General features: G+C 40.5%; 1 protein-coding gene across 1 annotated transcript in view; it reads right to left on the reverse strand.

Moving 5' to 3' along the window:
* Nucleotides 1-4,288: 4,288 nt before the first annotated feature.
* The window catches only part of vldlr (very low density lipoprotein receptor), a 62,787-nt gene continuing 40,169 nt past the window's right edge, over nucleotides 4,289-26,906 (reverse strand). Inside the window, exons 10-19 of the mRNA XM_085357966.1 lie at nucleotides 26,157-26,282; nucleotides 24,228-24,399; nucleotides 23,587-23,811; nucleotides 23,377-23,495; nucleotides 21,780-21,919; nucleotides 20,000-20,141; nucleotides 18,941-19,090; nucleotides 6,213-6,290; nucleotides 5,927-6,096; nucleotides 4,289-4,924 (exon numbers count right to left, since the gene is read on the reverse strand). Coding sequence (XP_085214092.1) covers nucleotides 4,889-4,924; nucleotides 5,927-6,096; nucleotides 6,213-6,290; nucleotides 18,941-19,090; nucleotides 20,000-20,141; nucleotides 21,780-21,919; nucleotides 23,377-23,495; nucleotides 23,587-23,811; nucleotides 24,228-24,399; nucleotides 26,157-26,282 — 1,358 coding nt within the window. The 3' untranslated portion in view covers nucleotides 4,289-4,888. The remainder of the gene's footprint in view (nucleotides 4,925-5,926; nucleotides 6,097-6,212; nucleotides 6,291-18,940; nucleotides 19,091-19,999; nucleotides 20,142-21,779; nucleotides 21,920-23,376; nucleotides 23,496-23,586; nucleotides 23,812-24,227; nucleotides 24,400-26,156; nucleotides 26,283-26,906) is intronic.

A 26,906-nucleotide genomic window follows, 5' to 3' on the forward strand; every position in this document is an offset into this window, starting at 1 on the left:
ACACATTCAGTAATAAAGAAATCATACTGTTCACACACATGCACGCAGCTGACAGAGAGATATCACACGCAGAGTGATGAGGGAAGTGATTCTCCTTGCCTAATGCTGCTGACTGAGATGATCCGGGTGCTTAAAGTTTTAAATACTATTATCCTCTTCTGTCCATCTCCTGATCTCTCAAGCTCTCCCTCTCCTCCCACTTTCACATAAGTTTACAAATCTGGTAAATTAGGGTCATAAATGTGATCATTTTAATACTATTCTAAGATGTCAGTCCACTGCTTTGTACAAGACAGTATTTGAAAACTCTTAATTTACAACAGCATCTGAAACGTAATGATACAGAGCAGCTATAAAATGCAGTTCTGACATTCATTGCCAACAGATAGCATAGGAAAAAAGTAGAGTAGCAATTTCTTTGTAGGTGACTGTAGGTGTCAAAATCTCTGTACCCTACAGAACACATGCAGATCTAAAGTTCTGTCATTGTTATACTTCACTACACATGGACATTGATCTGGTCCGTAAAGTAGCTGAGGGGATTGTTGATCAGTTTCATCTGCTTTGGTGTACATTTTAGTACAATGACACTACTGTTAGCGATACCTGGACCTTACAGTGTTTCCAGAGGGAGCCCAATTCCTCCAGGCTGGCACATCAATACATGCCATTGCCAGAAGGTTTGCTGTTTCCTCCAGCACAGTCTCATAACCATGGAGGAGATTCCAGGTAATAGGCAGTTACTGTAGCAGAGCTGGGCAGGCCTGTAGAAGGTACTTTAGCAGGACCAGTATCTGCTCCTTTGTGCAAGGAGCACAGTTGCATAATGACCTCCAGCAGGCCACTGGTGTGAACATCTGACCAAGCAATCAGAAGACAGCTTCCAGAGGTTGATCTGAGGGCCCAACATCCTTTAGTAAGCTCTGTGCTCACTACACCGTGGAGTCCGACTTAGATTTGCCATAGAAGACCAGAACTGTTAGATCTGCCACTAGTGGGACGATGTAGGAAAACCACTGACTGGCCCCAAACTCCCCTGTGTTAAATCCAATAGAACATCTCAGGGACATTATGTTTCAGTCTAAATCTGGGAGATGATCCCCTTAGACTTCATTCACTGTGTCATTAGGAGATTTCTCCAACATTGACAGACACACATACAAGCACGTGGTGGGACAAACAGAGTACCAATGCTGCTAGGCTGCACCTCCGTTCATCCCTGGTCCCTACCTGGGATTTTTTCCCCCCCCCACTCAGATCTGATTTTTTGTGTTCTTACAGTCTTTCTTAAAATGTTCCTTTAAGGTTTTTTTTTTTTTTTGAATAGCGTAGTTTATGAAAGAAACTTGTGAGCTAGTAACTCGGCACATCGCCTTGTCCAAATATGGTAATTTCTGGCTCATCAAAAATTGTCAATATCAATGATTTGACATAATGTTGCAGCATCTTTGTCCATCTTTTATGCAGTACATGGTTTGAAGCCTCACTTCACTGAAAAATGTATTTTGAGGCTTGGAGGGGAACCGAGCCGGTTGAGTCGCTCCTTTGAATTAACTGACATGAATCGGGCATCTGATCATTTGAGGGTTTCCAGCTTGCAAGAGATCCAGAAGACACTCAAGGATCCTCCACAGTATGGAAAAACTAAATTAACCCTCCTGTTATGTTGGTTTCCAGGAACACCAATTATGCTCCTGGGTTAATTTGACCCAGGGCAAATTTACTCATCCAAAAGTGTCAGAAACACTGGCATTGATGACTTTGATTTTCTTTTATAAGTTTGATTTTTTTGTTGTTTTCTGTAGTGATGCAGATGACATGTGACATCTCTCCTGTTCCGCAACATAACAGCAGGGTTAACCTGCTGTCACCTTGAGCCAACTGTGGATGAACAGATGGATTTTATGTAGTAAATATTAGTTTTTCTAAAAAAATAAAAAATAAAAAAAATAAAAAATGAAAGCAAGGCATCTACTGTTCCCAGCAGTCAAATAAAAGACATTTTTGGTTTTAAGACACAAAGTTTGGATATTTCAGTTGATACGATCTTGGGAAAGTATTTCCCGTTGTTCAGAGCGCTCCTTAAATGCATCACAGCAAACCTCGATTTTCAAATATCTGATGTAGCCTTCCTTCAGATGCAACAGACTTTCGCATTTTAAATCTGTGCCTTAATCCAAGTGTGTGCGTTTGATGCAGTTGCTGCAATTATAACTCAAGTAGTTAGGTGGAGATTAATCCTTCCTGCAGTTAAACAGGGATAATAAAAAGATGGAGGCAAACTCAGTTTCTCGACCCACTTCCCTTTACATACACGCATCCTCATGTTTGCCCCTGATCTGACTGAGGGTAGATTAAACTGTGCTGGAAGCAGAGGAGGAGAGTTTAAGTCATTACATACAGAGTCAGTCCTGCTTGTGCAGGGGAAGTCCTTAGACTTAGATGAAAGTTGTGCTGTTACTTGTTCCACTCGGTCTATGGGGAGGTGCGCACGCACATGCATTAACATTTTTAGTTCTCTTGCACCCAAATTTACCTTTATAATTTGCTTTGAGCATGAGAACTACATATTTTTGGAGTTATGCTTTCAGTAAATACACTGCAACTTTAAACACCCCCCCCCCCAAAAAAACCCCCAAAAAAACCCAACCCAAAATGCACTAAATCTCTGGCATATCCATCTGGCCAGTTTAGTCAGAGTTGGTTAATCAGCTGGTTTTGTTTTAATGAAGGTGCACTACAAGGGCAACGATGAGACAACCCCCAAAACAGGAATAGCTTTACAGGTGGAGGCCAATCACATATTTCTCCCTCATCTTCTGTGTGTGTAGGTTTGTGTTGTTTTTTTCCCCCCCCCCTCGAGGGAGTTTTGCATTTGCTCAGGTCAGTGTCACTACTGGAAGCATGAGGCTTTACATGGACCCTAAAGAGGTTGTGCAAGCAGTCCAATCCTCCAGGATGGCACATCAGTGTGTGCCATTGTCAGGTTTGCTCTCCCACCCCTTACAGATTTAAGGACACGGAGAAAATTCCGAGAGCTGGGCAGAAGCAATGTTTCTGCTCCTTTGTGCATGGAGGAACAGGATGAGCACAGCAAAATGACCTTCAGCTGGGCACTGCAGAGAATGTCTGAACAAACAAACTGACTTCATGAGGGTCGCCTGAGGGCCCAAAATCCTCTAATGGGCCTACTGTTCAGTGCCTGGGATTTGCCATAGCATAACAGAATTGGCACACTCGTGGCAAACCAGCTCTCATGTGAATGACGTCTGGAGAGACCATGGAAACATTGCTTTGCACCACCTGTTTTGGTAGGTCTGTGATTGTCTGGAATACCCATGCAGGGACGTACAGATCTTTACAACACCACAACTGCAATCAAGTATTGGGATGAAATCCTTTGACCCCATCATCAGACCCAATGCTGATGCAGTGGGTCCTAAGCTCCAGGTTCCTGCTGGTGCACAACATTGTCCAGCATCATGCAGATATAGTATGGCTGTAATGGTTAACCAATGACTGTTTTCTACAGTCATTGGTTAACAGACAAAGTTACAACTACTGTTGTTATATTAGTCATGTACAAGTGGGATTTTAGCATTTGTCAAATCAGCAAACGTAATGTTGTACTTGCTTTGTAGAATAATCAGCTCTGCTGAGTGAAATTCTGGTATTTTGCCTGCAACCTACCACCTATAGTTTTCTTGATAACCAAGATTTGACAAAAGAAAAAATTTGTACAGCTCAGGAACAGGCTTTAAAACAGTCCACAAATCAGTGGGTGAGGTCATAGAGGCCATGTATCACAAAACATTTATGCATGACAAAAAACAAAGAACAAGATTTTCTGAGCAAAGTTGTGGATTAAATTTTAATTCCGAAGTGATTCGCAGATCAGTTTCTTCACAGATACAGAGTCTTCCCATTTTATTGGTGTCCCCCCTTCTTTGTACAAGGCTAGAAAAAGTTCACAGCAACAGCACAAACATACAAAATAGTTTTACCAAATTCATTGTGTTTTGTTTTTTCCTTCTTAAATACATCTGAGCCACTGGTATGACGCCCAACCATAGCAAAAAACTGATCAAGTCAAATGTATACAATCTTATTTACACAAGGAGCATTTGATCAAAGTGCATTGAAGAGTCCTGATTGACGATCATGTCCAAAGGATGGGCAAATATGTACAGTGTTTACAAAAGCTGTAACCATGGTTATTTCACAAGCACAAGCATAATAATAATAATAATAATAATAATAATAACAATAACAACAACAACAATAATAATCCTGTAAGAATGCATTCTAAGAGGTGGTGATGGCAAGAAAACACTCAAATTAATGAAAGAAAACTTAGTTTTGAGATATTACTGCCCAAACATGATCGTACATAAATATTCACATCTGAGGAAGCAACAAAATCTGGACCGCATCCTCTCCTCATTAAAGCCTTACTTCTAAAGGACCCTTGACCCCTCGTGTTTTGTGCAGTCTTCAAACATTCACCGTGTCAGATTCTGGGAGCCTAGATGAGGAGATCAAACTGACAATTCATCCCTTTCAACTGTTGCGACACGATGCCAGCAAGCTTCTTAAAGAGGGCGGGACAAAGAAATGACTGGAAAATGTCTGTGGCCCAAAAATAACGGAAAAAAAAAAAAAGAAATCCTTACAACTTTGGATGTGGAATGAAACCAGTCGGGACAGAATTCATTGCAATATTTACATAATAAATAACATTTCCTCTTCACCACACACAGTGGTCTAATGTACTTCAGAAGGCATGTGGTCGTACTATAAGGTCTGCTGCTGCTGCTACGGTCAAGCGTCGGCACTGGAACGAGGCGGCGCGGTGTGACCGTGAAAAAATAAAAAAGACCCAACACGATCAGGATAAATCATCCTCTGTGCTCACTATCGAAATCTGGAGGAAGATGAAGGGAGGGGGAGGAGAGAGGAAGACCGGTTTAGAAATGCTCACAACAACAGCACTTTAAAGGCTCGTTCATTCCAAGCTGCACCGTCTGCTGCATTCATGAAGTAAGACAGTGTGCTGGTTTAAAGGGAAGGCGTGTGCTGCAGGTATTGAACTCATGTTGCCTTTTGAAACGTCTGCTGCAGCTGTGAGGGCGACAGCAGAGGCTCGTGTCCATCTTGTGGCCCCGGCCGGGCTTAGGTTAATCCGTTTAATCTGTATACATGCTTTGCAGACGGCCAACAATGAACATTAAGGATTACTACGGGCCACAAGGTCATGGTGAGAGTGGAGGTCATTAACATGCAGGCTCCATCTTCCGAACCCTGGCTGGAATCATTTAAGCTGCTCAGAAACTGCAGCTTGTGGTTATTTTCACCTTCGCTGAGGAGGTTACGTGACTGGTTCAGTTCATTTGTTGGGAGGATTACACAAAACGCTGGCGAGGTGTATGAGGGGGTAAAAAACAGACAGGCATTGTTAAGGACAACTTACAAGGACTCTTTACCAGTCCTCTACCACTGCCCACGCCTGGTTACCTACTGACTGAATGCATGTACAGTGATGGTATTGTTTGCATAAATAAGCAGCTGCGTGTTTTAGTTACTCTGGTGATTTGAGGCCATGGTTTATTTACAGCTCCAATAGTTTATGAGTAAATTGAGCTAACATTTTGTAAGTGATTGCTCACAACCTAAGGTGACAGGTGCACCGAGTTACTCCTGGGTTGTTTTTATTTGCTTAGAATAGTTTATTATTTTGATGCCTTGCACACCAACATGTGAATCAAAGCTCCGTCATTTAAACTGTTCCTGCAGCTCAGACCTTTACAAAGTTTCACCAACAAAATGTCTCGAGCTGAAATTTCCAAATTCCCAGTCTAAATTTTCATCTGGAACGAACTGTTAATCACTACCCTGAGTTAACGTTGTTCGTGGATTCTTCACTCACCGCGGGGTACGTGTGTCCTACATTGGCGCCGTGCCTCGTGATGTCAATGTTGAGGTCTTCTTCTGTGGTCTTCAGGTAGACTGGGTTGTCAAAGTTCATGCTCTTCTGGTTCTTCAGCTGCCAGTTCCTCCACATCAGGTAGCCGCCTGCTGCCGCCATCGCCAGTAGCACTGAGAGGAGAGACGAACAGTCAGGAGTCAAATCAACTCCCCCCCCAAAAAGTGCCAAGGATCTGAAATGAGGATTTTAATTAGTTTGCGCAAGTGTGTGGGCAGCATCTACTCACAGACGGGTAGTATGGCCCAGGCAGCAGCAGAACCTCTGGCTGTCGAATTCACTTGAATTGATGTGCTCACATTGGCTTCTGAAAGACAAAACAAGGCACATGCCAACAGCCAACAAGTTTAAAAACATTTCCTTAGACTTTGACTACCAGTTAGGTTTCCAATCAAGAAGCAGAATAAAGTGAAAATCCAAAATCATTTTGGCAACTGGTTTTTAATCTTTTAAAGAAAACAGCATCTGATGAGTCTTTCATTTCCCCAGTCTACTTTACCCAGTGTGTTCTTGTATCAGTGTCAAGTGAGGGCGGAAAAGCTTGGCTGAACGCAGTAACAGACCTCAGAAGAGAAAGTTGGATTTGCTCGTACTACCAGCTGGCCCCCTTTGTGAAACTATTAAATTCTTGCAACATGTCAACATTTTGGTTCAGAGTAAAATATTAAACTTCTGGCCTCATCCTTTCAATGAATTCATACCTCACCCTTCAAATAGCGTAAACCATCATTTTGGAGTGCTGACCGCATATGTGACAAAATCAATAGAGGTAATCAAAGTTCAATCTGTCCAAATCTTTGGTTTGATTTATTAAAGCTAGAACATCCTTAGCTTCACTTTGTTTACCAAATATCAGCTAGAATCATTATGCTGCAATAAATGTCTTGTCTACCAAATCAAAGCGAAACACACAGACAGTCAAACAGTCTTTGTGTTCGAGAAGATTTCAGTCTGAGATCCAGGTTCACTTGGATAAAGAGACTTTAGGGCATTTTGTTTAGCTTTTGTGGACAAAGTTATAAGCTCAGACTTCTCTTGTTCCATGTGGGACAGTTTTTTATAAATAGAATGATGGCTTAAATTCAAACAAAACTGTCAAGTTCTAAAATTCACCAGCATACATGGTTTTTAGTTTCTATAACGTGTCAAAAAACCCGTCAGGAGTAAAGTGGAAGCTCTTTAACAGCTTATTACAGTTTAAATAAAGCATTTCCATCAGCAGAAGAAAGTGTTTGGAGCTGCGTCAAACTAAACTACAGCCTGTGTCTTTATGTTAATGAAGGATATCAGAACAATGCAACAGTGTTTTGCAGCAACAATGGAGCTCAGTGACAGGAAGAGGATATAGCAGGCTTTGGATACTTGGGCATGATTTCATAGGAGGATTAATTCATTGTTCTGTCGTTTGTTGATAGTCTATTTTTCTTTCTTTGATTTTTGACATCCTGCAACACCTCATCTAAAAATAGGACATTAAGATGTTCAGGACTGCAAGACTTCTTTAACTCTTGGTGTAAGCACAAATGTTATGCTCTCCCAAGAAAGCTGAGATCACAGTTTGAAAAGCAGCGTTGGGGAAGGAGGGGGTTACAGTCTGAGAATTGCTGATTCTTGCTTCTCTTGCACGACTTCATTTCTTGATGATGCCTGAAGGATTTGTGCTACAATCCCTTTGTGTTGCAGTAATATAACAGTCACGTCTTAATTACCAGATTATGCCAAACTTTAAATGGGAAAGTGATTCTAGTGATGAAGCTTCCTTGTTCCTGCCACTAGGTGTTGCTCATGTGCTGTGCTCTTAATAGTGTAATGAACTGTGGTTTAATCAGCTGAAACAGAGGCAAACAACAGCTTTTCCCTCTAAGTACAGCATAAAAAACCCTCCGTGGTCAAATTGCCTATATGAGATTCATGAGAACAAACTCCACTTTAGAAACGGGGAGGATCTCATCAGCAGACCTTGTGTTTCTGATTAGGGTTGCTGTATGCATTTTTAGCATTTTACAGAGGATTAGAACAAAGTTCCTGAAGTTGTTTATGCAGTAATCACATTTTAGACCTTGTGAGTCTGATATGTTTGACACATGGCCGACAAGTCACACATCCAACATGATGCCCGCTTTGTTTCCAACAAACGTTAAACATGCAACAAGAGACCTGAGAGGACTTCCTCACACACAGTCCTACATTACATTTATCTGCACAACAATGAACCTGAGATTAGAAGCACATTTATGCAGCTGAGATTTAACAAAATTCTCAGCTCCTCAGGTTAAATAAAATTTTAACCTGAGTGAAATAAATGAAATCTAGATAACATGACCTGAAAATCAAATTTAACAGCACAGGAGACATAATCCTAGTTTTTTTTTTATTTTTTTTTTTAAATAAACTAATAGATTCTTTGTCCCTTTGGATGAAATATTCGTTTTTTCTGTGCAAAATGTATAGTACTCAAATATATTTAGAGACTTATATCAGCTCATTAATGTTCATGCGCAGATATTCTCAGACTAAGATTTCATCAGGTCAAGAGTGACTCGTCTAGAGTTACTGTGTCGTTTTGGCTACAGGTAGTTCTGTTAAGGAGCTTATTGACCTGCTGGATGTTGAGAGGGTGAGCAAATATTTTGTGGCCCAGGCATTTTCATATTTTGTTAAATATGTGTATACACAGAGCAGACTGTCCCTAGATTTGGGTTCCATAATTTATATTTTGGACAAAGCCAAGATGAGTTCCCATCATTTTCTGTGGGCAGCAATAAGGGGAACACTAGAGGAATGGACTCTAAAATCACTGAGCACAAATACTGCTGTACAGAGACACTGATGCAACAACTGCCCGTTACACTGCAGTTATGTGTCTGCAATTCTAATTCCTGCAAGCTTATCAACCAAGTGCGTTACAGTAATCGAAGGCCAATTAATCACATTTGAGAACTTACAGATTCATGGAACATTAATGGCCATCCTCTTTGCCTGTACCCGCATGAAAAGATGAAAATACTTGAGAAAAAAAATCCTGATTGATGTCATAATTCATGCATGACAGGGTTAGATAATTACAATGACACACGTCACACATCTATAGTAAAATTAAACAACCAGTGGGTGGCAGCGTATGGAGTGAGACATCAGGGTCCAATGTAGTGGTTTATGTGCAGGCATATCATCAGCACTGATACCAATACAAGAAAACAGCCTTTGAATAGCTGTCCACTGTAGTGACCACTATGCCTGAAAGGGTTAATATTGACACCAGCAGGCTACTTGACTACCTGAAATCAGCCCACTGTGTTATATTAAAAACAAAACAAAAAACAAAACCCAAACACCTTCTGTGCATCTTCAGCACAGATAAACACCAAAGCACAAGCAGAAGCTAGCATAACAGACGTGAAAAAATAAAAAGAGCAAGCTCCAAGTGGTTAAAAATCTCCACAGCACCATGGACACAAGAAACCTTTAATTTTGGCTTTAATCAAACAAAAAGCTGATTAAATGAGTAGGTTGGGGGAAGGATGGGCTGTACCCAAAAACATTTAAGTCAGATGTTCCCCAGTTAACAATTCAAATGAAAATGCCTCCTTGATCCATGGTGAGGGAGGAGAAAAGCCTGTTTTTTGTAATATTTTTGAACCAAGCCCAACATTCTTTAAAGCGAGCCAGAGACAAACGCAGCGCAGCCAACAGTTTTACCTGAGGGTGGCTGTATTAGACCTTTCCCAGTATCCTTTGAAGGACCTTTGAAAGTAGGGTCTGTACAGAGAGAGCCAAGAATCATGCTTCACACACACAAAACTTAACAGAGGGTGTCCCATTTATAAAAAAAAAAAAAAAAAACCCAAGCAGCACACATGCAAGTAGGCCTTCTTTGAATATAGACCAGATCTCAGGAGACTAAGCTAGTAAATAAATGCTCTGAAGCACTGATCCATTTTTGTTCAGTGAGAGGAAAGCCAAGCCAAGTAGAGAACCATCACAACAGCAGCAATGTCACATCTTTAACATTACCCTTGTGGTTCTCCTGCTTTGATATGACGAATGCTGGACAAGTGAGAGGACGACTCAAAGGCAATTTCACAGATTGAAAGCTGCAGCGCACTATAAAAAAAAAAAAAAAAAAGCATCAATCAGGACGTCTCTACCAGCATCTGTACAACCAGGAAGGACAGCTACAGCAACAATACAACCTTTATAGCTGGATCAATATGATCTTGATTAGCAGAGGCAGCAGTGTTAGGATGTCTCAGGGCTTGAAATGAACAAGTCAGACTGAAAAAGCAATATTAACACAGTCAAGACCAAACTAAAGCAGTTTCCAAAACTTTTATCTACAAAAGAAAAACATTTTCAGATCAAATCACTCATAAAACTTGCAAAGATTAAAATTGGAATTGAACTGCAGTAACTTTGTGTGAGGGCCATTAATTCTTTTGGTTGCAATTATCTTTACTCAGACGGCACAATATTTTTGGCCGTTATGATGAGACTGTCAGGTCAAAACTTCCCTTTTCCATAACAGACCACTTTTTCTATGACACTTGTCATATGTCATGAAGAAGGTGGGGCTAGCTGGATGGCTATAAGCAGTCAATGGGAAACAAAAGCAAATGTATAATTGGGAAGCAAAATGTACACAGCTCTGGTTTTACATCATTAGGCTCAAATGCAGTCATTTTAGAAAAAAAGCTCAGATTGCCATCATGAAAAACCTGCTACATACGTAACCCTGACCATTGACGGGTTGATCAAAGTCTCAGGTATGTTATACAAGCATCAGCTAACATAACCCCGAGCATAGCCTTAAGTAGAGATAAGCAATGTGCTACATGTGTCTGGTAAGCTCACCTCTTTCCTTCCAACACCAAATATCTCCTTTCCAAAACTACATCTCCAGACCCTAGAAAGGTTTTACACTCCAACATGTCAGTATGTCCCCAAACTCACACACACAAAAAATGACAAAGCAAGCACCTGCAAACTAAGGCTCATCTTTGAGGCATTGGTTCAACTTTACTTTTTGGGCAAACAGGAAAAGCCAGGAGCAAGCTTTCAGCCTTTGAATCTGCAGAAGGGTAAAGCACGTGTTTGCCACACTCCTTTGACTTTCACATTTGACTTTAATCCAATAATCAATAAATTCCAAATGCAATGAAAACTTATCTGATAAAAGGCAAGGACATTTAGGAGAGTCTGTAAAACAGTGGTCTCAGTATGCATTTTGCTTAATATAAACAGCCTGTCATTTTTATAGGTTTGTGTATGAACGGCAAGAAAAAAAAAGCATATTTAATTAGACAATGTTTCATTCAGATAATTCAGAAATTTTGGATATAATATTGGCAGCTTTATAGAAAGATGGGACCTGTGATGAATGATACCAAATGATAAACAGTGGAACAAGTCTCAGCAGAGTTGCAAAATCCATGAAACGCACTGCATTTCAGCCTGAGATGGTGCAGTCTGAAGGAAAAACACTCCCCAGTTGCCTCTAAAGACTGTTATACGAATCCCTCTGTAGTAGTTTGAGGTCCAAACCCTGAAGTGAAGAGCAATGCTCATTACTCTCTCTCCCCCTGTGCCACACTAACAAGATTAGGGCCGGTCCAAACTGCAGCTGCACAATACTCTACAGTTCCCCATTCGGTCCAGCTGCGACGGCTGTAAAATGGGATAAATGTGTTATCTGCTGGTTTAGTAAAGAGCAACGAGGCCTGTGACAACGAAGCCTTTGACTACGAGGAAGGTGGAGGCGCTTTTAGCAAGTGACAGGCATCCCATTTTAACTCCTCCCACACTATTCTCACTATTTATTAACAGGACAGACAGGCGTGAAAATACAGTTTCATATAAAGACAGCAACAAAAAAAAAAACTATATACAAACAGGTCTGTACAGAATCAATCTCATAACTGCAAACACAGATGCCAAGGAGATAAAGACAAGTATGCACTTTCACATCCCGCCAGTCAGGGTGGTACTTCCAGTTATTAGAGTCTGGAGACAGCTCGAGGTTCCCTAACAGTCTATGAGATGGTGACTCAGGCTGCAGGGATGCTCACTACACAAAGGCCTTGTATATCTGCAAAGAACCCAGGCTGTAAAGTCTGCTGCAGAGCACCAGGAATTTATTGGTGCACAGTTCATGGCATCAAAGCTTTAATGACCCAAATGCCAACTGGGAATCTTCATAACCACAGTATTACCCACCACCATCATGCAGAAAACACTGTTACATGCCCCTCTGCAACCCCAGCAGCATCAATCTGCATGCTCAGCAATGTCGGAGGCTGGACTAAAACTTTCTAACTACAGCAGTGATAACTATGTTCTACCACCCTGACACTATTACAGCTGTGGTTCAAGCTTTTTCTGAATGACCCACCAAAAGCTGAATTAGAGCTCATGCCCCACACTTCAATTTTTAAAATCAAATGAGTGAAACAAAATGCTCCAAGTTGAATTCAAGTTAAAACGCTTAAACATTTACCTGCACTTTTCTCTTTTCATTCTAGCTGACCATCTAGAATTCATCTTATAAGTTAAAGAGAAACTGAACAGAGAATCTGAAGAGAAAGGACCTATTGTGGATGCTTTTTGCACTGGGAGCTTCATAAAGTGTTCTAAAGGGCCACCACTGTGGACCACACTGAGAACTATGGGCCTACTCTGATCTTCTGGTTGTAGATGCAGGCATGCACACCTACAGAAAGACATTCCTTCAGTTAAAGTTTTGGACACTCTTCGGCAAATATTTTGCAACAAAACAATAGAATCTGCTGCTGAGGTCTCTAGGCATCATCTTTGACTGCATTTGACAAATTTAGTCCTTGCTCTGCTCAGCACAGTGACACATGAGCCAATTCTCCATCTGCTGCAAGCTCAGGTTATAGTGCCCCTCCAGCTTGCAGCACATCTTTAAATCACCAGCTGCAGTCCAAGACGGTACAGCTGGAGGAGGCCTGAGGCTCTCTGGAGAGGCAGCTGAATGGATCAAGTTTGAAAAGTCTGGAACGTGCTGCAAGGATTATGCTGAGGTCAGTGAGGAATTTTAAATTTGTTTGAGTGCCCACTCAAGCATATTTAAAATCAGCTGGAAACTGTTGAACAGTTGTATTTGACTGAACCAGCGAGTTTCCCTTTCACGAGCTCCCGCCTTTAACATTTAGACCATTACAGAGCTGACCTGCTGTGCACGAGGCCAAGGGACTCTGATAAAACTTCACCTATATATTTAAAAAAAAAAGAAAAAAAAAAAGGGGGGGAGTAAAAAATAGATCTGAGGAAAATGAAACTTTAAAAACCACCAGATATTGTACACTAAGAAAAGCTGTAAAACCTGTCAAAACTCCCAGAACTCAAAAATGAGGAGGGAAGTGGAGAAGACTTAAAGAAAGCCGAACAGGCTAACTAGAGAGACTTTCACACTGGAGGACAGGAGTGCAGAGAGTCGTCACAGAGATGTTCCAGTACTTTGTGTACACCAGTGTCTTGGTCTACAGCTCTAGTCCAATTAGGAGAGAGTGTGTGCTGAATTCAGCTGTCAGGTTCCTATCTTACAGTGCTTCACTATGAAAAGGATAATCTGTGGCAGCAAAAAAGGAGCTGGACTGCTCAAGACAGAAACTACTAAGGGAAGAGGACAGTGTTTCTAGGCAACCTTTCCCTGGCAAATAAAAGAGGCAGAAGGAGAGAAGGGCTGCAGTTTGATTTTTTTTTTAGTGCACTACTACAATTCTTACAATTCTCAGATCTAACAGTAACAAACACACTGGTACTTGGCCATTTCTGGTGTCCAAACTCCTTGCTTTCGAAGTTAAAATAAATCTTACGAAGTTGCCGGAAATTTGAGTGCCGATGCAAGCAGATTAGGGCTGCCACAAACGACGATTTTAAATAGTCGACGTCATCATGACTAGTCGACTAATCGTGGCAGCCCTAAAGCAGATGTAGTCTTGCTCTAGACAAACACTGAAAACTTCACTTGAAACTTATCTTTTGCAAAATCTGCAATCACATTAAAGCCATCTCAGCTGTCAAAGTACAGAGACAAGGTTAAACTACAGTAGTGCTACTGGAAACATCTGAAAAGGTATCAAACAGTGGGAGTGCGGAGTTCTCCAAGGACCCGTTCCTGAACCCGCTTTCCCTATAATATCTCAGAATATGGAATACATGCAGGTCCATAACTAAAGTCAGAGTTACTGAAGAATGCTGTGAAGGGATTAGGGTCCCATATAATCGTTAAATGGTAGCTGCCTGCAAATATATTACATGTAGGTTCCATATACAGGCTTGTTAGATCCATCTCAGCACCATGCCGTGCATCTTAAAGCATGAGCCTCAGTAAAAGGAACAGGAGTGTTTGCCTTCATTTTATCAGTATGCCACAGTGTAAGCTTTCTCTGCAGCCAAAAATCAGCCAACAGTCTCATCCAGAGCACAAAGCACACTTCAGTGAAGTGCAGTGTTGGTGTAATGCGTTACTGTAATTAAATTACTTTTCCACTGAAAAAGTAGTAATTACTGTTCATTTTTAGGCATTTTAATTACAGTTACTTACAATGTACTTGTGTTACATTGTAAAATAATTAAACTCGCTGAATATCATTATTTAATTTCAATAATTTGTCTTCTAAACGTAGAAGTAAACTCTGCCGCTTTAACATCGCTGTAGTGCAGCTGCACGTCATTTCGCCAGTTTGCTGCATAGTCGTATTCTAAAGCGGAAGATGTCGGACTCGGCTGAAGCGAGTGGCGGTTTTATGAAATTGACACACTCTTCACTTTTCTGAAACAAGCAGACAAGAACATTACAGTAATATGTAAGCTATGTCCTGGGGAGACAAACCCCCCCCAAAAAAACCAACAACTGTCGGCCGTTGTTAATAGCACGAGTAATCTACTGAAGCGCCTGACACGAGAGCATAGACGAACACTTGATCCTTGTTAATCATCCATGGATAACACCACGGCAACTCCTGCTAAGCAGGCAAAACTAGATTTTACTTCAGCAGCACAGAAAGAGTCTGAAGGTGAGCTTAAAAAAAATGATTGCTGGCTACGTTGTGGAAGAGATGCTACCGCTGCGTACTGTAGAGTCTCCGTCTTTAAAAAATGTATTTATTATTTAAAGAGTTTAATTTCTATTGTTTGTCCACTCAAGGTTTACAGGGATTTTTAGTAGTATTTAGTTAAATTACTTATTTAGTAATTAAGTTACTTTTCTGACAGTAATTAGATACGTATTTTAAATACAATATTGACTAATTAGTAATTAATTACTTTTTTAAAGTAACTTACCCAACACTGGTGAAGTAATTAGACAAAAAGATTGCTTTCAGGGAAAATGTTCAATGCTTTAATTACTAGTAAGTAAAGCTGTTGTGTTGCACAAGTATGCAATTCAACGGACCAATAAAAATGAAAAAGTAGGAGATGTTTATTGCACGGCCACATGTAATGCTTCTGCTCCGAAACCAACCCCCTCATCTTCTCAATAATGTCAAACTAAACTCCAGTTCAACAATAGTTACGGTCAATATTTACTGAAGTCTACAGAAGTTCTCACGCAAAGGATGTGTCTTATGTGGTTTAACTAGTTGTCTACAAAAGGGGAACCAGCAGTTAAACAACTGAACTGGAGAATATTTGGTCCCGGTGCCAAAACAATCAAAAGACTGTTTCTTTGAGTTAATGTGAATAAGAGGCCTCCAGTCACTGAAGAGGAATCATGGAACCGGTGAAATCCTTCATAATCAAGCTTCAAAAGTTCAGAGTACAAGTTTATTTCCTAAGGACGTTCATTTCACAATACTGTGCAAGTCTTTCATGAAACGGGCACAATCAGCCTTTTCCATTATTCATGTCAAGATTAAGCCAGTCCAGCACATTTTTTTTTTTTTTTTTTAAAACCAGTCATCCCATCAATCTGTAAGCATAGTTCAACTATGACAGTCTGGTTAATACTGAAAGGAGGGTGTTACACACAGTACAGTTTGTGTACTTGTTTTTAGGGCTTCTTCATAATTTGTTTCTTTGGTTCCAGCTTTCGTTTTGGTCTGTAGTTGCATTTTCTAAGTTATTTAATAATATCCGTCCCTGCTTGGGGATTGTAGATTGAAATCAGTAGCCAACTTCATCTCTCATGAAATTAAGGTTTTAGTTTTATTCTTCATCAGAAACAAACAAGATTTCAGCCTGGGGCCATTTTCAGAATTTGGACCCATTAGGCTCAGCAGTGATAAATGTCTTGAATTATAATTACACTATGGTAAGAGTTTGTTTGGCCTTTTTGACCCAGTGTTACATAATGCTGCCGGTGTTACGAGCCAGGCCCAGAGTGATGTGGGCTGTGGTATGACTGGTATGCACGGAGCCTTAACTCAGGATGTTGAATTAAGAAAAGCTTCATTCATCCATCAAGGCTGGCAGGTTGGTGTGACAACTCAATCACATGCAAGGACTTCATACAAATTCCATTTTCAGATTCTGCATTCAGAATCTGAGACAAGACAGCTGCACTGCATTTGTAAAGACCTGTTCATGCCTTTTTATGAAAACAGAAATAAATCAGGATTCAATAACTTGGTCAATAAAGAACAAGGACTGATGACGGCAATAGTATCAATTAAATCATTGTCCCAAAGGGTTGAGGTCAGAGATCTGGAGGGATAAACTGAAGCACTTTCTCAGAACCAGACCAAATCCCTGCAATCAGCTTCCAAAATCTTGTGGCAGATCTTTCCACAGCAGCCGAGGTCAGCCACAGACTTGCTCTCATGATTTAAAAATGAAAACCTTTAACAATCTCATGGTTGGTGTTGTGTCCATTCAGCTACAGCACTAACAGTCACGCTCCACTCAGTGCAGAGAAATGAAGACTGCACAGGGTGGGACTTAACCCCCAGGGGGGAAAAAACCAAACAAAAACAAGAGCTGGGGGTTACTTTCAGCAGCAAAACGCAACAATTGAGTGGAAGAGGGATCAACGTCAGGATCCGACACTTCAGCTGTCAGGATGAAACACTTCCCAACGCAGGAGGAGACGAAGCTGCAGCTGAGATGTGAAGGAGGACGATGTTGAGACTTGCCAAAAAGGTGCTGAAAAACTGGATCACAACACCGAGTGACTCAGCTACTGTTCAGCTGTCAGACTACTAATACAAACAGACAGCTGGGGTTTTGGCTGGCATGGATACAGATAGAAACCAAGACACAGTGGGAGCACACACCATGGAAACATGCTTGGAAAACCGTAGAATTAGACTGAATTTATTCCATCTTCCAGCTGTTTGTGTTTTGGTGGCTAACCTGTGAAACCTAAGATCCTTTTTACCTTTTCTTTAATAGAGTCACATTTGAAATGAGCAGCAGGGGGTATGAAGCAGAAAGGAAGGGAAGCAATTGGCTTAACAAAAAACAAAAACAAAAACCAGGTGGATGTGTGAACACAATGAGGTGGTGTACACATTCTCAGAACCGCTGAGGTTTGGCACCTCCCTGCTTTCCATTTTTCCTAATACTTTCATGCAGTATTAATGTCTTACTAACTGTATTGTGTTTTAGGGCTTCAAATGTCCAAACTACAAAAACAGCAGAGCTTTTAAAGCCACTTTGCTGGAGATTCACAATAGTGACTGAAATGAGAACTGACAGGAGTGTGCACAATTTTCTCAATTCATCAAGAAACCACTCTACCTCTGATGGGATGTTCCTGCTGCTGAATAATTTGGTTTCTCTTCATGTAAATCTGAAGATTTACTTTCCCTCCATGTTCTTTCCATGTTACAACTAATAAAATATTTCATTGTGTTTAGATTAACACCGCATTTGCATTTTTTAAGATCATGCAGTCCAGGGTTTCCGTCAGCATATTTCAAGCCCGGCAGCCCACAGAACCAAAGCACTGGGAGTGGTTACCATTTATTTTTAAGATGCTTTAACATAAGTGAATGCTTGCTTGGCTACTTCCTGAACTTGTAGCTCTTATGTTCTTGACAACCCTACATTACTTTTTAATTCATGCTGCAAGTGGGGGAAAAAAATAAAATAAAAAAAGTATGCTTGTGAAGAAGCAGTAATGTGAGAACCACAGACAGCTCTGCTGTTCCACTAATCCACACAGTGTCATGTGGTTGGCCATACAGCTTTTATTGAACAAGACCATCTGACCAGACTGAAAGTAGGAAAATACTTTAAAAAAAAAAAAAGAAGGAAGAAAAAATCCAATCTAGAGGCTGGACACTGCCCAAATACTGCATGCACCATCTCAAGCCATCACTCATAAGCATGCAGTGTTGTGTTTAACATTAATGACAAGTCAATGTCATTAGCTCACCAAGTGTGTAGCTAATGTTTGTGCAACAGCAGCATTGTTTTCACTAGCAAAGATCCACCCTGTCTGGTTTTTGCCAGGCCTGTGGTACCGTCTCCAGAGTCTTGACTCCCTGTTTTTAAATGGTGGCTGCAACTAAGTTCTGTTGTGTATACAAATTAATGACAGTTGCTAACACGAGAAAACAAATGCAGAGAACAGAACATCGCCTTTGCATGGGATAGATAATAATTACAGTATGTGTGCAAATGCTTGTCCAAACATGAGAGATCATTAAAGAGCTGGATGAAATTCATGTCACCAAAACAAAAAACTGTATGGCATCTTTACAAGCGCTGGACCATTTTACAGTATAAGCTTGTACGCAGATCATGACTTGTACCATCAGACTTTATAAACAACTGCTGCTGGCACATTTCAGATGTATCTGAATACTGCTCGTACTTCAAATGCTCACAAATCATTAGTATTTGTTTCAATTATATAAACATGTCAAAATTTATGTTGTAGCATTCAAGTTTGCAGCTTTGGTGAGATTTGCTCCGGGGTTCAGCCAGGTGTAAACACAGATGAAGTGCCAAAACACAACTCAAGCCCGCGAGGGTGCCGTGACTCACCAGGTCTGCAGCGCAAGCCGTCAGCAGTCAGCTCCTGGCCCTCAGGACACACGCAGGTATATTTGGGGGAGTGTTTGTTGATCTGTGGTGCAGGCAGGCACATGTAGCTGCAGCCTCCATTTTCACCTTTCTCTGAGCACCAGTTAGTACCTGCACACAAAGGTTAGCAAATAAAAGCTAATCAAACCATTTCAGTTAACAAGTGTCACATGGGTACATTAAATCCACAGTGAAAGGAGCTTTAACGGCCTCTTCTACTATGAAGTATATCCACAGGTTGACGGAACAAAATTAGGGCTTAAGTCTCATCCATAGTGTGATCGTCGACATTTTCATCCTATGGATCTTCGCACACATGATCATTAAAAACCAAGAGGACACATTTTGATAGACTAAGTGTTTAAATATTACAGATTTACCACAAAATATCAAGAAACTACAGCTTCTAAGTGTACAAAATTAAAGTGGTGGTATGTATTGCATACATAAGTATACTGTACATCATGGAAACAAATACTGCTGAGTTTCTATACAAGTACTGTGTTGGACCCACTGGTGATCTCATTGATACAGGTATAGCCCATTGACAGAGCTCAATGGTCATGGATCTTTACCTTTCTTATGAGAACTTTAAGAGGATCGACTGGCTTATGTTTCCCTTTATAATCCAATCAGAGCACAACATGTGACTGTAAGGCTTCACAAACATGTGAGGATAAATTAAAGATTGGGGCTCGACGTACTAGCCTCCTCTGTTACACCCTTTACATGATTCTCAACTTGGTTGCATCATTAGCTATTAAAACTCGCGTCAATAATGGCGACATGATCACAGCTTAAAATTATAATCACTGGCACTCCTTGTACCTTGATCATGTGTAATTACAGTAATTTCTGATTACTTTCCCCTCATTAGCTTTCATTAACTCAGAAGTGACATCAGCTCTGATACTGGGGTTCCTGTGATGTCACTGAGCCTGCAGGAGTAAAGATTTCCAAGCTTAAGTATTAATATCCATCAGTTCCTCCTCTGCTAGTTTCAGCTCCCTCCTTTCTTACCTGACAGCTGAATGAGCTCATGGTACACTATGATGTCCTGGGGGTCGTTCAGGTTGCTGGCCAGCGTAACCACGTCAGAGCCTGTGAACTTGTTTGCACCGTAGATTGCTTCCTTTTCCCCATCAGTCCAGAAGACTCGATCCTGGACAAAGGGCAGAAGAATAAACAAAAACTTTAACACTGAAGTCCTCTCAATCACAGCAATACAAAACTTCCATAAATCACTGTCATCACACAAGTGCTTAAGTGCCAATAAAGTGTCAGCTTTGTGTCATTACAAGAAAACTTGCTCCCATTAAGATTTGGGCAGATTTTTACACTGATGAAAACTTTGGCTTTATTCTGAAATTTTGTAACAGAGTTAGCACTAAAGCACTAAGTAGCACAAGAAATTTATTCCCTTCAGGAAGCAATACATGACTTCTTAAGAAGTAAATCATAACTTGAGTAAAGTCCTCCAACACCACGTTTAATATGACTCATTAAATTATCAGAAACAATTTCAGTGCCATAACATACCAACATTTATACATCTTAGAAACAATTACATGTCATTTGTTGTGATATTGTTTTATACCAATATAAAATAAGAGTTAATTCTACAATAATCTGTAAACTGAGTAGCCCTTCAACAATTGTAAGAAATTTATGAATCCACAGTAATACAAGTCACATCTGCTCAGATCATGTGTGGTGTTCCTGCACTGCACGCAAAGTTGCATCTAAATATTCTGATGAAGCTGCCACATGGCTTTTGATGCTTACGTTAAGCCTGTTCATGTGTTAATATATTAAAATATAAAATAAGGACGAGGACTTTTTATAATGACTGAACGCGATTTAACCCCTGAAAAGCTTTATGGACAAAATAAAGCAAAATTTTGCTTCAACATAAATGTTCCTGATGATATTAAATGGATGGATTTTTATAAACTGTGCTGTTAGGAGAAATCTGATGATGGTTTTAGACCTCATGCCATCGTGTGAATAAATGTGCCATCACATCTATACTTTTATACAGAATACCTGAAAACCCCACACACAAACACATGGGAAAGTCTTTATTCAAGAACTGGAAGGTAAAAATGTACACAGAACACTCGATTTGAAAGGTAATATCTTCTAGTTGTTTTGCATGTTGTTAAACACAAACAACATCAAGTGTTTTGGTGGATACTAAAACATGTCAACACTGTACCTGCACATTGCAGTTCTATAAAATATGCAAAAAACAGATTTAAAAATTTTTTTGGTTCATTTTCCATTAGTCTGCATATAGTTGCTGTGTGGGTCATTGGCAGATCATGTACAATACACATTGAGGGCGACTGGGTTGATTAAAGGATTTTGTGCAACAAAAGTCTTTATCATACTTGTACATGGTTTGAAGCTGGGAGCAGCTTTTCCTTTCCTGTGTTTGATTTTTGTAATTTTACTTAAAACTAGGACCAGTTTGTTTTGGTAGATGAAACATCATCAAGGACAAGGCAACTGGCACCAAAGACACATTTAAAAACATGCAAATAAACTCATGTACACAGGCGATGAGGTCTGTGGCAAATTTTCCCAGACAGATTTCTTAAATGCAATGTGCAATAACTGATTGTGTCATGAAACCAATTTCCTGGATCAGAACTACATTTTTAAAACGTTTTGTTCATTATCCTCAGACATGTGATGTAAAGCGCTCTAATGCCCAACATACAGGTCAGACAGTTCATCTTCCAGCTGTCAACATAAACTGACCCAGACTGGCTTAGAGAAAAGACAAATGCAGTACCTCAAAAACGGTGAGAGCAAAGGGGTGAGCGAGGTACTCTGAAGACTGGAGCACTTTATTCCTGTTGTCCCCGTTTAGGTCGACGCTACAGAGCATGTGCAGCTTTGAGTCGACCCAGTACAACCTGCCTTTGATCAGATCTGGGGTAAAAAGAAAAAAAAAGAAGAAGCAGGAATTAAATGGGAAGACTAAAGAAGGGAGAACAATGGGAAGGAAAGTAGAAAGCAGACAGAAAAGTGGAATGAGATGAAAGATTAAATTGTTGTACTGATGATTCTTTAACAGGATGAATCAACTGACTTTTAGTCTTAATGGTGCAAACGTCACAAAAGAAAGCCGCACTGCAGTTTGTTTACCCATTTCTTTCTGTAAAAGGTCACTGTCCAAGTCAATTTAAAACACTAAGCATTTCCTGTAAGGTATTTTCAAGCTTTCCAGCACCTTGTAGTTATTGTAAGTATATACTGAGATTACACCATTTTACTAGAAACAATGTAACAAAACAATCAGATGAATGAGAACTTTTTAAAACACATTAACCTAGGAGTTGTGACATTTTTGGAAACAATGTATAAAATGAACATTGACTCAGACTGGTTTGTACAGGCACATATTTGAATCTGTATTTCACCAGAACGCCTGACTAACCTACAGCTGCTACAGCAACATAACCATCACTTCGCAACAAAACAAAAAAACAAAACAAGACTAGCCTATTGATTAGTATTACTATGAATTCACCAACTCTGTTAAACTGAATACATCAGGACTTCAGCTTATTTAATGTAAAATCCCCTAACTACAGCCGCCCTCTTATGTTGTTACCTGGTAAAAGAAAAAAGAAAAAAAAGGACTCTTCTTAGAGACTGCACAATTGGTTACTCAGAATTTAGCTTACAAAAATTGATTGAAAAGGAGGCCAAAGTCAAGCCAAAGTTCATTCAAATTGCATGTTAAGTCCCACACACAGTTCCATCAGAGGGCAAACATCAAAGACTGACAGATCACACAATAGACTCAAACAACAGCAAGCCAGGGTCGAGCAGCGTCCTCTTCAAAGATTCTCTGCAACTCATTTTCTTCTTTCTCATTTACCTCCTAAGACCTGAACTCTTCCACGGCATGCATTTTTAATTTCTTTGATATTTGGTCATATTGGGGCCTGATGAATGTAAAACCAAAGAATTACCAGATTTATTTTTTTTTAACCTTTTTTTTTTTTTAAGAAAAGAGCCAAATATGAGGCCATTTGTTTAAAATTTTGATAGAACAGTAGCGGTATAATGTCCTCGTAAATGGATATCAGGCCCACGTAGAGCAAAATTCAGTATTTTGGTCTAAATAACCCAAAATGTGATGTCCACATATGTGGACGCCAGGTCCTGGGAGGTTAAAGAGTGAACTATTCAAATACCAAGCGATTTATAGTCAAAGTATTAAAATCACAGGCAGCTTAAGTGCTTGTGCTGAAATTCTCACAGTGACATCACTAAAATTTAAGACCAATCCAGACTGAATTTAAGATTTTTTAAAAAATGACCTGTAGACACCCCAGACTTAAAGAAAAACGTGCAGTGACTTGTTGGTTTGTTCCTACCCAGTGTGATTCCATTAGGCCACTGGATGTCTGTCGCCACCAAAACCTGTCTGTCCACTCCGTTCATACCAGATTTCTCTATCTTGGCTGGCTCTCCCCAGTCAGACCAGTACAGAAACCTGTAGGACCGACACAATCATAAGTAAAAGCAGACCATAAGCAGGAGATCAGAAGGGTTTCATCCAACACCAAAATGAGCCGTCCACTTACCCAGACAGCGGATCCACAGCAATATCGGCCGGTTCTTTGAGGCCCCTGTTGAACAGAACTTTCTGCTTGGTACCATTGAAACTGGCCACAGAGATTGTTTTGGTTGAGAGATCAGACCAGTACAAGTTCTTGTAGATCCAGTCCACAGCGATTCCCACTGGAGTCTGCACGTTGTCAATGACTTTCTTATGGGTGCCAATGTCTACACGCTTGTCCAGAAGAGTGCTGAGTGGAGAAGAGTTCAGCATCGGACAGATGCGTAGAGAATTTATACATGTATACAGTTTTTCAAATGCTGCTAGGACTCCCAGTATATTATCCTTTCAGTCTGAGACCTCTATATCACATAAAATTCAAAACTATTGCAGGCAGCTCAGTAAAATAGAACCTTTCATTCTACACATTTAGATTTTTTTGATGAAAATATCAAGCAGCTGAATTGCAACACGGCCACGAGAAAAACTTACTGCTTTAACAGACCAGAGGAAAAAAAAATTTAAGTTTACCTTACAAATAAAATCCATTTACCCTGTGAAGTTACAACTACATTGTGCTGCACTGTCAATGCCTCCCATAGTCCTACAACAATACTCTATTGCCCGTTTGCCTGCGTCATTCCCTCTAATCACCTACTACCCTACCTGTAGATCGCCTTCTGGCCCAGGTCAGCCCAGAAAATGGTCTGCTGGTCAAAGTCTGCATCCAGAGCCACTGCGTTTCTCTGCTGCTCCACAATCTGAGTGTACTCCTTCCTCTCCAGGCCCAGACGACGGATATCACGGCGGTTGGTGAAGATCAGGCAGGGCTCCTTACCTGAGGACAGGAAAGGGGTTATTGAATGACGACAATCTTTCCAAAGTATTTTATGCCTTCCATTTATTGTTTAGGACAAAATTATTGGTCATAGTTCTTAAAACTATTTTAAGAATTGGGATTATTGTGTGCTTAAAAGTAGGAGAGCTTGTTTTCACCCATTGATTTCTATTCATCAGTAAAGTAGTGGAAGGGAACAGGCGTCATCTTTGTCAACAAGCTGAACAATTAAGCTTTTTTTTTTTAACTGCAGAAACACATAAGACCTACAATGGATGACACCTGCAGCCAGATAACACCAGACCCTGTGTTGTCAAATACACAGTAGTACATCTCAGGTTGTACATAACTCATTCTTGCCCCCCCGCCCCCGAAAAAACGACTTACAAATGAAAATGTTCAGCCGTGGTATTGTTGTGATCCTAAGCCTGCTTTGAAAATATACACCTTAAAAATCAATTCACCACCCAGCTCTAGTGCCAACCCATCATTTTCCCCATTATTCCACAGAATTGTCATTCTGCTGGATTTTTTCCATAGCTGAAAGCTGCATTAAAACCACAGTTTTTACAGTTAATTAGCTTCACCCATTTAATACTAATGCAATCCAACAAGAGCCCTGTGTTAAAACGCTGCTTTCCACTCTGAAAGCCTTTCAGAAAAGAGAAACAGACCATTTCAACTTGTGGACCTTCATATGCTGTCAACATCCCTTCTCCTGACATTAAAGTGTTTTGGGGTTTTTTTAGCAGCGAACAAGCCTAAAAGTTTAATACTGATTTGACATACAAAGGCACTATCATCACTTTGCATCCGCAAATTATGGACCATTTTGAGTCAATGGCGTGAACTTGCTGTGCTTCGGAGTGAGAGCCCACAGTATAGTGGTTGAACTCTATCACTTAGTTCTTTTGGGCTGCAAACTATATTACTGTTGGCAATAAAGGAGCTGGAGAATCCGAGTGAACTCCCCCAAAGAAGAAATAGATCTGTGGGTGTGTTTTCAGCACTCTTACCTCGATGTATGTGAAGCAGTTAGTCAACTAAAGCCTCAAAGCTGCTGGTTATAAGCGATGACAAACCAAATGCAATGCCTACAATTTTCTCCCACACAGAGTCTTCAGACACCGAGTGTGAATCACTAGATGTTTTTCTGTCTGGCAGCAAATCATACGCACACCAAAGGTCATAACCCTGATCAGACATGAAGCTGCCAGTTCAGTCACATCAGCAATCTGTAAGGGTTCAGTGTCATCTAAAGCCACTGCAGCTCAGACACACTGGATGCAGCCGTTTGTGAAAAGTAGGAGTAAGTGAGGCTCAATTTTGGATCACGATGGACAAATCCAAGTTTTTGGGTCTGTACTGGACAGACGTCTCCATATATGAACAGTTACACATGTGAGCATCAAAGTGACTCCGCTGCCCCCCCAGTACATGAATATATCCTGAAATGTCTTTTCTGCCATGAAGATGATATTTCACCATAATCTTTCAAAAGAGCCCAAGTTTGCATTGCTCAGGACTATTCCTGCAGGATCTGAGGGGTCAGCTCAGACTCTTGCTACTTATCAGGAGACGAGACCCATTTCCACAATACTTTACAAGACACCAAATTTTTGTTTAGCTCGAGGGATGCAAAACACCGTTATTATCCAGAGATCGGGACCCAGACAGTGGCAGAGCCAACAATATAGACAAATATGATCAAAATGTTGAGGTGAAATTTTAATAAGATCACCCAGCTGCTAACTCACCAACAGCCTTGCAGACGCCGGTGGTCGGATCCATCTGATAGCCGTTGTGGCATTCACACTTGTACCCTCCCTTCAGGTTGATGCAGATCTGACTGCAAATGCCAGGATTCATGCACTCATCGATATCTGCAGAAGAGTAGCAGAAAGGCGAATCATGAGGCGTGTGTGAAGAAAGAACAGCTGTATGCGGCATGTTTCATCTATCAAATCTGCTAAATGCCTCAGTTTGAATAATCAAATCTTTCTATGGGGGCTCAACAGCTGTATAGTCCGTGTGTATTGATGAAAATTTATCTTGCTTTTCAAAAATAGGATGTTCCTGGGATTCCTACTGCATGAGTGTAAAGTGATTTGAGCCTCGAATACACAAAATGCAAATTAAAACTTGCTTTAATTGCCGCTGATGTTTTGCCAAAACACTCGACGAGCTGCTCTCATCAGAATTAGATGTAAATTTATCAAACGTTTTCCAGAGTTTAGTGATCATTCTACATCCTGGAGTAGATTAACGCTTCTGTGGAACCAGTGGGGTTCATACAGATGGGATTATACACGTTTACCAAATATCCAAAGCAGGGTTTGAGGCCAAGATTGGCTCAATAACAGAACTGTGACGGATCAGTGCCTCCTAAACGTAACCAAGAGGATTTCTGCTTTTAGGAAAACAGATTACGACACGCCCAATCACATTACACGCCAAACCCTTCAGAGGCCAGAAGTGCACAACACCACCAGCCCATCTGACCCATG

The sequence above is a fragment of the Diplotaxodon limnothrissa genome, linkage group LG7 (genome assembly GCF_057381915.1).
Source record: "Diplotaxodon limnothrissa isolate DT_005_m linkage group LG7, D_limnothrissa_male_GT1.1, whole genome shotgun sequence".
Lineage (NCBI taxonomy): Eukaryota > Metazoa > Chordata > Actinopteri > Cichliformes > Cichlidae > Diplotaxodon > Diplotaxodon limnothrissa.